Source organism: Mytilus trossulus, chromosome 14, assembly GCF_036588685.1.
Source record: "Mytilus trossulus isolate FHL-02 chromosome 14, PNRI_Mtr1.1.1.hap1, whole genome shotgun sequence".
Taxonomy (NCBI): Eukaryota; Metazoa; Mollusca; class Bivalvia; order Mytilida; family Mytilidae; genus Mytilus; species Mytilus trossulus.
Genome location: NC_086386.1, coordinates 19,431,717 through 19,446,076, shown reverse-complemented (window position 1 = coordinate 19,446,076; position 14,360 = coordinate 19,431,717). Strand labels below are relative to the sequence as shown.

The following is a 14,360-nucleotide window of genomic DNA, read 5'->3' as shown; positions in this document are numbered from 1 at the left end:
ACAATCAGAAATGGGCAGATTCCCTTTTCTGATTGAAATTTATTGAACCAATTAAGGTTCTAGTCACAATAGTGGTATACGCTCCCATACGGACGTTATCCACATTAAAATAATCAGATCTGGTCAAAATACCTCTTCTGATTCAATAGTTATGTGTTTACACAGTCTCGTGTACCAGGTGTACACGTAACAGACTGCAAATTGTAAACAAGTGACAAAAGTGGTATACGCTCCCATACGGACGTTTTCCACATGAAAAACAATCAGATCTGGTCAAAATACCTATTCTGATTTTAATATAGTGATGTGTTTACACAGTCTCGTGTACAGATTGCAAATTGTAAACAATCGACTTTATCCAAACTTTACACTCGACCCGTTTCGTAGCATTGCTCTAATGCAGTGAAAAATCCGGTCAGCTGAGCTTGAAAAAAGAAATAAACATCCGTTTAAAAATATATTTTTTTTTTTTTTTAAAACGTAGTACTCACGTAACATGTCCGATTTTGACAGATAAATTCTGCCTTTCCTCGGACCCGATTTAATGTTTGAAAATGGCGGCTAAACAAAGGTCATTTTCTATGTCGTCGTATTTCCAGACTCGTAAGCTGTAAAAATGACGAAAACGTGCATAGCAGAATCTTGGCAGAAGTGCTGTATTCTGATTCACATTAAATCAATCGTATACCGATATTCCGAAAACAAATAATGTCTTTTATAAAACATAAGGATTTTCAACAGTAAACTGTTAAGAATCCTTGCCGACGAGAAACATGCGTTCTCTTGAACGCAAAAATTAAAACTAAAGCTAGTGTATGTTACACAGGTGAACTATGACGTAGGTGAGTACATCTCATGGATGTAATTTTTAATCACCTAGTTAATTGCGATGAGAACATGTTGTGAAAGCAAACATATTCTATATAATATAAATGTAATTTCATGGTAAGTATATTTAACCAAATTCATATAAAATTGGTACCCATGAAAATAAATTAATCCATAGTACCTAGTTTGTTCTAAACCAAACAGAGATTCAGCAATGTTCTATTATCATTTATTAGTATTGTCACTCTTCATAAAATACCTACCATTAAGAGGGAGATCCAGTCCCCTGGAATCTTCAGAAGGGGGATAATCCACATTAACTTCTGTAGGCATAATTGTTTCCATGAATGGAACATAAACAACTGGATTTGTCATACTTTCTTGTCCCATCATGCCGTTCTCACCATTATAGGCAACCATAGCACCACCATTCATCATATGAGGTGGCATCGGTGGTGGCTGGCCATCCATACCAAGACATGCCACAGGTACATTCATATGTGGATGTGGTGGTTGGTCCATCATAGGGCCACCGTATGCCATAAGTGGAGGTTGATGGAAGACTGGTGGGGGCTGCATTGGGACAGCCATCGTAACTGGTGGTGGGGGTGGCATATTAGATACTGGTACTGCTGGTTCTGAAAAGCATCATGTCATATTATACGGGAAATGTTTACTTAATTTTCACTGAATCTTCAAATAGTAGAGGAAACAACATGCAACTGTTAAAGGACATTACCCATAACCGAAATGAGAAATTAACATAGGAAACATTTACTATAGCGTGTAAGGTATGATAAACTACAAAATGGGGACTCATTTCAAAAAACAATTAAAACCCTAATACCTTTCTTAAGTTATGTACTGACAGGTAGTTTACTGTATAACTAGTACTTAATCACAATATTTTCTTACCACCAACTTGTAGATACTAGTAGAATTGTCAAAAGAATTTGAATAGAATTCAACCAAAAGCTTAAACCTAGTTTTGCTGTAAAACTTTTGTTCTGGAAACCAAAGTAAATTCTCAAACAAATTGTCTATATTACCCAAACTAATTTATTGCTTTGATCCAACAGTTTTCTGACATATTCATGTTAGTCATAATACTGCTATTTCTCACTTTCAAAGAACTTCATTTACTACCATATTCCAATTCACCAGTCCAACTAACCACATACTACTTCATTCTTGTAGAAAGTCCGCTTATTTCATTTAACTGATATTATGCCTTCCAATTACAGACCATCCTATCTCTATTAACAACAATGCCCTTTTTTAGTGACTTCTATATTCCCTTTCCAAAAAATAAAAAACCCTTCTTTCTATAAACTGCTATGCCCCTTCTTATTTAATGGTCTATCTGTTTCACATTCCCCACCCCTTTTCTCTATAAAATGCCATGCCTAATTTGATTCACTGCTGTCAAACTTTCCAATAATAGACACACCACCCATTCAAATAAACTCCCATGTTCCTTTGAAATAACTACTATCACACCTTCTGATCAACAGCTTGACTCCCTTTTTATTAACTGCTGTCAAACTTTCCAATAATAGACACACACCCATGTCCCTTTGAAATAACTACTATCCCACATTCCCATCAACAGCCTGGCCCCCTTTTAATAAACTACCATGCCCCCTTTTTATTAACTGCTGTCAAACTTTCCAATAATAGACACACACCCATTCAAATAAACTCCCATGTCCCTTTGAAATAACTACTATCCCACCTTCCCATCAACAGCCTGACCCCTTGTAATAAACTGCCATGCCCCCTTTTTATTACCTGCCGTCCAACTTTCCACTAACAGCCACACCCCCTTTTTATAAGTAGCTACACCACAATCCTACTTACTGTCATTCTGTACCACATTAGAAAGAGGAAGAGGAGGAGGGAGAGCTGCAGGCTGAGTCATGCGAGGGGGGAGGTTCTGTTCAACAGTCATTGCTTTCATCTGCAATAAAACATAAAACCCATCCATAACAACAAAACTAAGGCTATCAAAACATGCATGCAATGAAATAAAATATAGGCTTATATAAAGGAGCTACATCAATACACACAGACATCAAAAATGTATATAGTGGGTCTTATTGGGGTCCAAGCATGATGTGGGATTGCCGATTTTATGTAAGCATTACAAGTGAAAGTTATAAATTATTGTGTCCTGAAAATGGGAAATGAGGTCTAGTGGGACCTGGGAATTGACAAAAAAAAATGAGAATTGCTAACAAACATAGTGTAAATGGATATAGAAATCTGACAAAACAGTAAACAGGATCCGAGATGGGAACCCCCCAAAGAGATCCCCTACATACAGATAGAAAACGAAAAATCAACAGTACAAATATGTTCACTTCTGCTTACTATAACATGGGATATAGAAATAAATGAAAAATTTAAGTTTGTATAAAATTCTATCTCTATATTTACATAAATCAATCAGTCCTGCTCTTTAATACAAAATTAGAGCAAAAGTATAGAAATTCTGAAATCCAATTTTGGTAATATGTTGATAGATACGTTTCAAAATTATAATATCAAAAGCATGCATGTGTATACCAGAAAACCTAAAAGTCATTTATATTCATTTTGATAATTAAAAAGTTAAAAGAAAATTTAAGTAATGTACACTTACCCGCCTTTTTTGCCAATGTTTAATAATAGATCCTACAAAAAAAATGAGATAAAATAAATTGTTTTGCTTTTCATCTTTATTTTATCAATCAAATGCACACTGGCTATTGTAGTTTCAAGGGAAGTCATCACAATAGAAGTTTTTCAAATTGTTAAAATACAAACAGTGATAAGTTATAATTGACAAGCTTTCAAAACAAAAAATAACAATAATGAAATATAATCATTCATAAGGACAAAACATTACAGATTGAAATCAGAATGTACAATTTTTTTTTATCAAACTGCAATTTAATTGGGGGAAAAAATTGTTAGAAATTAATTTTATATAATTTCAATGATAAAATAATAGTTTACATATAACATAATTAAATCTCAATTGATAAAAATCAGAAATATAATATATTCCTGAAAATTGCAATATGCATTTTATTTATCCAACTTATTTTTTTTTAAATTTAGGGCAAAAGTTGCATAGAATTATGATGACAATTAAAAATAATAGATTACATCTAAGTTTACCTTTCGATGGTCAAATCACAAAAAATTAAATACTCCTAAATAATATTCCAATGTCTTATTTCACCAATTGACTACTAAAGTATTGTGACTTACTAGCTTTAGCTGATTTATCTGGACGTAGTCTATCTACATCTACTTCTCTCCTGAAATTAAGAAGGAAGTCCTGGTATTAATAAAATCATCATAATACAGATATAAGATTATCTACTTACAAAGGGCCATTACAATGTTAAAACAATAACAAGATGCATTTGACATCACAGGATTATCTCCATTTAGAAAGGCCTATTACAATTTCAAAACAACACCAACATGTAGTAGAAACCACAAGATTATCTCCTTAAACTTAAAAGGTCAATAAACACTTCCAGCATAATAACAAGAATAAAGGCTGAAAGAGTCAATAATCATTTTAATTGTCTAAATAAAATGCATTCCTCTTCAACTTATTAAAAACATAATTAAACCTGCTTGCGTACAGTAGTACATGTAATGCAAAAGCTATTTCTGTTTATTTTATTTTGAACCTGCAACACCAAATCTGGCAAACTTTGCTTCACACCGCTTTGCAAGGGTTACAATATCATATATAGAGAGACAAAAGATCAAGATGCATATTGAAACAAAAGTTTTGAAACATGTCTTGAATATAAATGCCATTGAAGGTATACTCTCTATGAAGCCTATCAACTTTCTATAGAATACTACAGTGGGTTTGTAATATTAATACAAGACAAAATGGGAGACAACTCATAAACATTATTAAAATAACTACAAGTTGAAAGTTGACTACAATTTCAATGCAGACTTCCTCATCTATACTATTAAACGAGAAGACCTCATTTTTGGTGTCGCTTCTCTTCCTTCCACAATAAATCAGTCATCATGCCTCTGTGTCCTATAGGTAACATGCATAGTCGCATTTGTCATCCATTCTTATGATTATTCAGATTGAGTTATTTTGGGAGAAAAACGACAAAAAAGGAGTCCGGATATGAAGAATCCGTCTTCGGACTAACTTTTAGTCATAGATTAGATTTCCAGTTTGAAAGATGCACAAATACAACCAATCGTATGATAGATAACTAAATTATGAAATAAATAAGCCAATCAGAGCATTCTCCATAGTATGGGGCTTAGATCGCATGAACCACAACTATTATACCTCCTTACAATAATTATTTTTCGCGTTTATCTATATGTAAACTACGATTATGATACTTTAATAAATAGAGACTCTCTGTATTCTGTCTATTGTTTTCTTTGAAATGTTTACTATTTAAGGGGTCATACCAGTTGTATATATATATATATATTAAAATAAGTAAAATATTTGACACAAGTACAACGAATCGTATGATGAATAATAAGAATGGAGAGAGAAAAATAAGCCTTTCAGAGCGTTTTCCATATCATGGTGTTTAGATCGCAATAATCACAACTATTATACCTCCTTAGAGAGAACAATTACTTTTCGCGTTTCATATCACGGTGTTTAGATCGCAAGAACCACAACTATTATACCTCCTTAGAGAAGATAATTATTTTTCGAGTTTATCTACATGTAAACTACGATTATACATTTTGTACTACTTCAATATATAGAGACTATCTGTATTCTGTCAGGGACTTTTTATGTTAGTATAGAATGTCGGCCCTGATTCTGTCTACTGTTTTCTTTGAAATGTTTACTACTTAAGGGGTCATACCACTTGCATATATATTAAAATAAGTAAAACATGCTTAACTTCATCTAAAACTACCTCGACCAAAAACTTTAACCTGAAGCGGGACAGACATGGACGGACGGACGGACAGACGGACGAACGGACGGACGAACAAACTAGCCTGAAAACATAATGCCCATAAATGGGGCATACAAATTTATTGTTGAAAGGGAAAATAGTGATTTGGCAAAAATGAAAGTAAGGTAGAGATTAAAAGTAGGCGAGCATTTTTCGGGGCGTCGGGATCGTGTGTTTTTAAGGTCGGGATTTGGGGATTGATCCTTACTGGATCCGGGAATATATTTTTCGATTTCGTGATTTCGGGATATGCATTTCTTTCAATTCTGCATCTCTGGATTTCATGGTTTTTAAGCGCGGGATTTCGGGATCAGGACCCCTCCGACCACCCCTGAAATAAGCCTTAGTCATTTATACATGATGCATATCCTACCATTGACATCTTAATGAGTCTCTCAAAAGAAAAAAAACACTGACGGATTGTCCTAGAAGCATATTTTATTAGACTAAAAATGGTCTATATATAAGCAGTTAGATTTATTTCATGTTTGAAACGGTGCAAATTGTTAATCTTATTTGACTTTTATCAAATGTAGCATTGTAGCAAAGGAGGAGAATAAGTGTGGTCTGAGGCCAGACACACGAAAATATTTGAATGTAACAGATAGGAAACAATTATCGGACTTTTGAACAGGGGAGAAGGCTGTTGATACCTTTTATGAAATTTCCCATACATACTACTATCCTTTACCAAAAAAATCATCCTACAACAGTCCACAAGCTGTATAAACCCGCGATTTCGCGGGTGTGTTCTAGTAAGATATTAAAATTACATGTTTAAATATTTAGTTATTACAAGAAATGATTTGATACTTCATCTTAATAGTAAGTATTGCTGATCTCAGCAAAATACAGATTTTCATTTTAAAACAGAGGACTCGAGACATGTGGGATGCCTACCTTTCACCTAATTCTTCAATAAATGCTACCACAGCTTTGTTGTCAAACACTTCTTGTATGTGTCCATGATATAATTGTTTTCCTTCTTCAGATACTATCTACAAACATAAACAATGAATGTTATTATTTTCATGCTCAGGCTCACACAAGTAAACAAACCTTCATCATTTCAATTCAGAAAGTATCTGTTTATGCTTACCATCTGATAATATACTTTTAAGTAGAATATGTGTATGGATGAGTATGAAATTTATAGCAATTAAATATAACAATGATTTAAGCAACAAAACATGCCAACATATCAGAAATTTTGTATAGGTCTTTAAAATTGTTGTCATTTATATGAAATCTGACACTAATTACTCGGTATCTTTTTAAATTCTAACTTATTAAATTTCAGAAAAAGCATTTGTTTGCCTTTAAATCCAAGATAATTTTTTGTTTTCAAAATTGCTTAATTTAAATGCTCGATTAATTCTGATGAAACTTAATACACTAGTACATGACTTCCTGATTATACGATGAGAAAAAAATTTGGTTAATTTCTTCTGGGTAAAAATTTAGTTATATTGAAATCAATTGGTTAAGCTGTAATATTTGGAGAGGAATTTTAATTTCTGTTAAAAAGACAAGTCATCAGGAGATATTCAAAATTTTTAGAGGCTCTCACTGATATTCAAACAGTTCAAACATATACGAAACCTTGTCAGCCAATTTTTCTGTACATAGGCATTTATCTTTCTTATTTTTGGTGATTTAATATATTTATGGTGCAAGTAATGTAGGATGATTGTAAAAATCAAATAAAAATAAGATAAGTGAATCTGTGAGCTACTGCTCTCTAATGATACCCCCTGCCCTGTTAAAAGTATAACGTAGACATGAAGTTGCTGAGTGCTGAGTGATGCATCTGAAACTGACCTACTGGCCCGAGAACACAGTTATTTCACAGAGATGCAAACAGTTTTTTTCCTGTCAGACAATGGGGCCTACAGGGTACCAAGTTTTGCCAGACCCATCAAATTTCTGCCAGACCCATATTTTCACTCAAAAATCAAATGAAATTATGCTATTGAACAAACGTTAATTTTGATTTTGTTGATATTATTATTATTTTAAAATAACCTGTGATTCATAACAATTGTAGTTTATTGAATAATACATTACATAATATTGATCTGATTAAAAGTTATTCTTCACAAGAGTACTTGGAAACAAGATAGTCATTGGTAGTTTCATTCTGTTCAAATTCAAAATCTGACTCATAGTCAGAATCATTATCACTCCCAGATTCATTCGTCTTTACAGCTTTATCAACTTGAATAGGTGACTGGTTTGGTCTTTTACCGGGTTTCGACCCACTTACAAATTTTATCGGCCATGACATATTTCCTGAACTTATCAACTATGCTTAATAGACCTCCTTCCTAGAGAGCGAATTTCTAAAACAAAAAACATGATGGAAATACGGAGAATTGTTCGGGGCGAGATGGACAAGGTACGAAAGACTATAACTGAGCGGAAATACTGGTTCCCGGAGTTAGAAAATGCTGGGGAACAGGACATTTACTTTTATTAAAGATGATCGCAATTTTATAAACAAAATACTCTGCCGGGGCCGACGGGGATTTCAGTTTTGGCGGACCCAAGCGGACTTAAATATTGCCGGCCATCAGGTCCTGCACAGCTACAAGTTTTGCCGGACCTGCATAAATTCTGCCCCTTAGGTCCGACGGGTCCGACGATTAGTTGCATCTCTGATTTCGTAGTGCATTTCTTTTAGAAAATAAATTCAAATTAAAAAAAATCGCACCTGCTCTTTCTAAAAAATATTTTTACAGTGTAGTGTACTACCAGTGAGACAAATAATATCAAAATTATAGAAACTTCTACCAGCTCTAACTCAAAATATTGACAATTCTGTGTAAAGGGGGTGTAAAATTCAGTTTGACAGCTTCAGACGTGATAAAATTTGACCTTTTAGAACTGGACCAATTCACTACTTAACATAAAGTTTCAGCACCCAAATATTTTTGACATGTAATTACATCCCCCTACTTAATATTTCATGCATTTTATATAAAGAAATAAATTGGGAAAGTGTATTAAATAAAACATGCAAGTTATACACTGTTTACACTAGGGACTATATTCGTAGACAACGAAAACCAAAGGGCGACAACTGTGTCCTTGGACCTACTCATACAAAACCTTGAAACCAAATTTCAGAAATCATGGTCTGACATAGATGAAACAAAAAATATTCATGGGATGCACGGACAGACTGACAGATGGACAGATGGACAGACAGATCTAAAAACAATATACTACAACTTTTTTAAAGTGTTGGTGCAATAATATTAAGAAATTAAATACATTTTCAATATTATGACAGTATTTATAAAAAAAATGCATGGTAATTTTTAACATATACATTAGCTAAGACATAACTACGAAAGACTAAATTTCTATTTACCTGCTTCATGTACTAAGAGTTAAAATCCATTAAAACAACAATTCCTGTCCACGATGACATTTAAAAAGGGCAGAGGGTCCCACTACATGTATAAATGATTAGATTATGAAATTTTAAACAACTTATACTTTTTCTAGTCGTGACTTGCAAACATAAATAAATAAACAAAAATATCTCACACATTGGCATATATTTATATAAGATTTAAAATAAATATCAATTATGTTGTTGGGCGTTCACATTAACTCCCTTCAACCGGACAATATCACAGCATTTCTGCAAAAAGATTCACCCATCCGTGTCTACAGACTGGCAAACTCCCTCTATTTCACTTGGGCATTTAAATATTCACAACTATCAGATGAAAGATTTCTCACACTACTTTTTACCCCAATATGATAGGTTTCATAAACTTTAATAAATAATTAATCCATTAATGTAAAATTGTCCTGACCTTGGGACGTCTGCTGAATTTTATAAATATTTAAAAAATTATAATTTTTCAAAAGCCTTGAATGTATAGAAAACCTTTTTGTTGATGTTTCAAGTGTAATGTAATAACTTTTACTTTTGACAGCAATTTCTTTGTTTTATAAATCCATTAAATTTTTTAGAATGATTGTAAATTTGTCCCATTTGGGACATCTGTTGAATTTAATAAATAATTTTTCAATAAATATTTAAAATTTCTATATTTTATAGCCTTGAATGTAAAATAAATGAAAAATTTTCCAGTTTGTCGATGTTTCAAGTCAAAAATATAAGTCACTTTTTAAAAACTTTGATAGCAATTTTTTTTTAAAATAACACAAGTTTGTTCTGTTAATTATACGATTCGCATTTACATAAAATGTATTGTGCCGCATTTCAGTAGAGGGAATTACAAAATGGATTTTTTGGAAGCTTACATAATTTTGTTTTAAATGAATGGTTACTAGTAAATAAAAATTTATGTTCAATCACCTTTTATTTGCTGAATAATAATTTTCAAAAAATTAAACAATATATGTTTTATAATTAGCAATTTACTGTCTATATTATAAAACAAGAGTGCACATGCTAAAGTGTCTTGCCTGTTTTACTGATCAGGATTAAATAACTCTGGAACCAACCACAAACATCAATGTATTCTCATGAACCAAGGTCAAGGTGAGATGAACCCTGCCAGACAAACATGTTCCGTCTTATTATTATACCACAGGCATACATACTATATATAGTTGACCTATTTCAGAACTCAACAAAATGGAATATCCTATCCCAGCAATGTAAAACTATTCTGTTTGCAGAAATATGTCAAAACTGATTTGTGATTTTATATCGTGCTAACTCAAAATGTTTGTCCTTTGACATGAGAAATAGAGATGAATTGACATAATTGCCCCTGATTTGGACCCAGCTGTACAGCACATTTCAAATGGTGATTGGTATATATTTCCAAGTCTGTGGAAAACAAAATGGAAAGATTTTTTTTTTATGGCCAATGGAAAATTAATACAATTTGAACAATCTTTTCCCCATATATATGGATATACTGTTATGTCAATTAAAATGTTTACATTTTACTTCCCAACATCAATTTAAGTTGAGACTATTTATCATTCAAACAGTATTTACTGTTGTTTTTTAATTCTGTAATTAGCAAAAATTCTGAACATCACCTGTCTTTATTATGTCTCATTTTGCCAGAGGTCAGCCTTTGAGGAAGAAATCATTAGCTAGGTTAATATAAACTGGGTGGATTTAAGAATAGAGATCATCTATTACAATCATAGTGTGGGGTGTTAATTTAAATGTAGCATACATTTTTCTGTCTGTTCAACCAGTATTAAGTTCATACATATTTGCTATAACCCATTCTACAAATCTAGTGCATCAAGTCCAAACAGGGTTTCCAAGGAAATACATTTCTTTTCAAATTGAGAGAAATACTCAAAACTTGTTGTTCTTTTTAATAAATATGTTTGTCATCTTTTGGTGCATTAAAGAGTACCATAGTTCGTAAATTCTCATTAAATACATTAAGCATTAAAAATTTGATACACATTTTATAGAAATTCAAATTTCATTTTAAATGTGCAGTCATTCATGAGTAGTGTCAAACATATCTTCTTTGTAAAGCATGTAACTGTAAATGCATAAAATGAACATAAAGCTATACATTTTAAGTTTCAAGTTGCAAATCTAGATCTCATATACTTGTTTCACTAAATAAAAGATGCATATTCAGACATTTTAACAATTTATTGTTTTGGTTGACCTAATTTTTTTTTAATCTACAACCTTTTACAATTTCATACATGTAGTTAGGATCCAGAAGACCAACATTGTTTAAAATTTGAAATAAAAAAGTGCGATGAAAATACTGCATTTTCTGTTCAGTGAATTTAACTACAGAACAATTTTTTTTTTCATAAGTTATGATTAACTGTTCCATGTAGGAAGATTGCCACTCCTTATATTAAAGAGATACAACTGTCCATCCTAGTCACAATTTGTAAAAGAAAAACCATGATAGGTCAAAGAACTGTCTTTAACACGGAGCCTAAAGGTTCTTTTAAACCAACTTTTTAAAAGCTTATCTCCGAGACCTGACCCGACTATTGGCCTGAATAAGATGGAATAAACGGAATGTGACATGATGAACATTTAGGTCATTTTTTGACTTCTTGAACTCTCATACTTGTCATGTACTTAAGTTTCCAATATGACTTGATTAAACTTAGTACATGACAAGTATGGTGTAAATCAGTAACATCTGTGGCAATGGGAGTGTCTCTTATCTATATCTATATTTATCCACTCTACAAAACAATTCTTAAGTAAAACATCAATGAATGATCCATTCATAACATTACTTTTACCACTTCAATCAAACTTAGCAATTTGCAGTGACAAGTCTATTATCAATTTTTAACAATATGGGTGAAGGATCATCATACAATATTGAACAAATTGGTTGTTAAACCCTCCGAGATAACTCAGTGCAGACAACCATTAAAGCTGCTGGAAAAGTTCAAAGGCCTAGCAGCACCTATTCCTAGATTTTTAAAAGTATAATTTTTTAACCTCAAGATTCATTTTTTTGTAGCCAGAAATTTTCATATGAGGGGGCCAACTGACTGCCTAAGAATGGACCTGGACCAGTCATGCTTCAGTGATTCCTTGTATAAACAACCTATTTTTTCCACAAAAGTGGGGCTGGTTCCCTGCTCCCCCACCCTTAATTTCCCTCTGATGTTGTAAACCTCTGATGTTGTAAAGTACTTACCATACACCTATCACCAGGACAGTATACAATGGCTTTGTGTCTTGCTTCTGAAATGTAAGACCATAGGATAAAGAGCTCATCAACTAAGCTTCAAATCACATATTAAAGGGAAGATTCTTATAACATGGAAAACTGCATGAAACTGGTAAATATATGTAAAGTGGTGCTGTATTCCCAGTTCTCCCACACAAAAAAATGAAAAAGGGGAAAATGACCACATTTAGAAATGTCCAGCAATGATTGAATTCATGTTAAAAGTCTTAAGAGAAAAAGGTTGTACCGGTCTCTAAACAAAGGCAAAAAATATTTATTTGGTGTAAATGGTAGATACGTAGGAATGGTGATATTTAAATTCAGCAAAATTGAACAACTTTACAGTTCCGAAACAGGGCAAATTTATCAAATAGTAGCAAATACTATTAACATTTAATTTTAATAATAAGTTACAAAATCGATTTAATTTTACTAGCAGATAAAAAAAAAATCTAAATCAGCATTTAAGTTTAAATGTCTTAATGGGTAAAAATTTCACTATCAATAAACCTCAATTCATTTATGTTACCAGACACTCAATACTCAAGCATGAATGATCATAACACATATTTTGGTTTAATCCATGATAGGGTGTTGTGATGAAACTTGAAACTGAAGACAACCCAGTATGTTTAAACTTGTACTCATACACCTTGAATCATGTCAGATGGGAAGACATTCTTTTTATGCATATGACCTTGATAGCTGTAAGCTTTGGTGTTCCTCCATATGGAAAATTGTAATTCAGAAATAAATTTTGCTTTATGTTTTCAAGAAGAATCCTTAATATGAAAATGCTCCCCTGCTGTAATCACCATTAACTACTGAGGATTCATTATCATTCATGCGATGCCAATTTTCATGGATTTTATGGGTACAGCTAGGTTAACCACAAATTTATATGTTTGACAAATAACAAATTTTCTGTAAGTTTGTATGCAGAATTCAGCAAATTAAATATCCACCAACTTTAAACTTTTCTCTAGTCAATGCAATCATCAATGAATCCACAGTATTTGAAACTGCTGGTGTTCAACTATCCTTATGACACCAGAAATTTGCCATTATTACGCTGTTGGGGGGCACATGCAACAAACCATGTGAAAAAAATTTAAAATGAAATGTATCAAATAGTCAAATAATTGTTATGCAAATTATAATTCAGAAAAGATGCAATTTGATTATCAAATTGAGAAAACTAATTCATGTGTGACTAACAACAAGATTTTTTTAATTCAAATTTGCACTTTTTCATATTGTAAAAGCTGTCACCCAAGTGTATGAATATATATTCTTTTCTCTATAGTTATAAAATTTGTCAAGTTCTGACCGTCTCGTCTCGAGTGGATATATATTGTTATTTACTGGGTAAATTAGTGGAATCTGTGTGCGTCTAACGATTTAAGGGAAATTGTGAGTGGGAATTGATGTAGCAGTAAATTACACAAGACAAATATTTTTGACATGTGGTATATATCAAAATTCATTAAATTTGATAGAATCCTTTCACACGGAATTCCATACAACCAGATTGTGTCCATAGTACATGGATGCCCCACTCACACTTTCATTTTCTATGCTCAATGGACGGTAAAATTGGGGTCAAAAATCTAATTTAGGATATTAATTAGTAAAATCTTATCATAGGGAACATGTATACTAAATTTCAAGTTGATTAAACTTTAACTTCATTAAAAACTATCTTGACCAAAAATAAGTTAACCTGAAGCAGGACATGGGGACGGACAGACAGACAAGCAAACAAATGAACCCACAGACCAGAAAACATAATGCCCTATAGTAGGTGGGGCATAAAAATACGTTTATCCATTTTTTACAAGTTAATAAAAAAGTTTCTCTGTTTAAGTACTGGTTTACAAGA

General features: G+C 32.4%; 1 protein-coding gene across 6 annotated transcripts in view; it reads right to left on the bottom strand.

Annotated features, from left to right (window-relative positions):
• Nucleotides 1-14,360, bottom strand: part of LOC134697183 (putative bifunctional UDP-N-acetylglucosamine transferase and deubiquitinase ALG13) — a 47,487-nt gene that overhangs the window by 11,215 nt on the left and 21,912 nt on the right. For all 6 annotated transcript variants that reach the window (XM_063559273.1, XM_063559271.1, XM_063559275.1 and 3 more), the window contains 6 exons: nucleotides 12,446-12,492; nucleotides 6,699-6,796; nucleotides 4,087-4,136; nucleotides 3,473-3,504; nucleotides 2,689-2,788; nucleotides 1,092-1,466 (listed from right to left, as the gene is read on the bottom strand). In XM_063559273.1, the coding sequence (XP_063415343.1) occupies nucleotides 1,092-1,466; nucleotides 2,689-2,788; nucleotides 3,473-3,504; nucleotides 4,087-4,136; nucleotides 6,699-6,796; nucleotides 12,446-12,492 (702 nt within the window). The remainder of the gene's footprint in view (nucleotides 1-1,091; nucleotides 1,467-2,688; nucleotides 2,789-3,472; nucleotides 3,505-4,086; nucleotides 4,137-6,698; nucleotides 6,797-12,445; nucleotides 12,493-14,360) is intronic.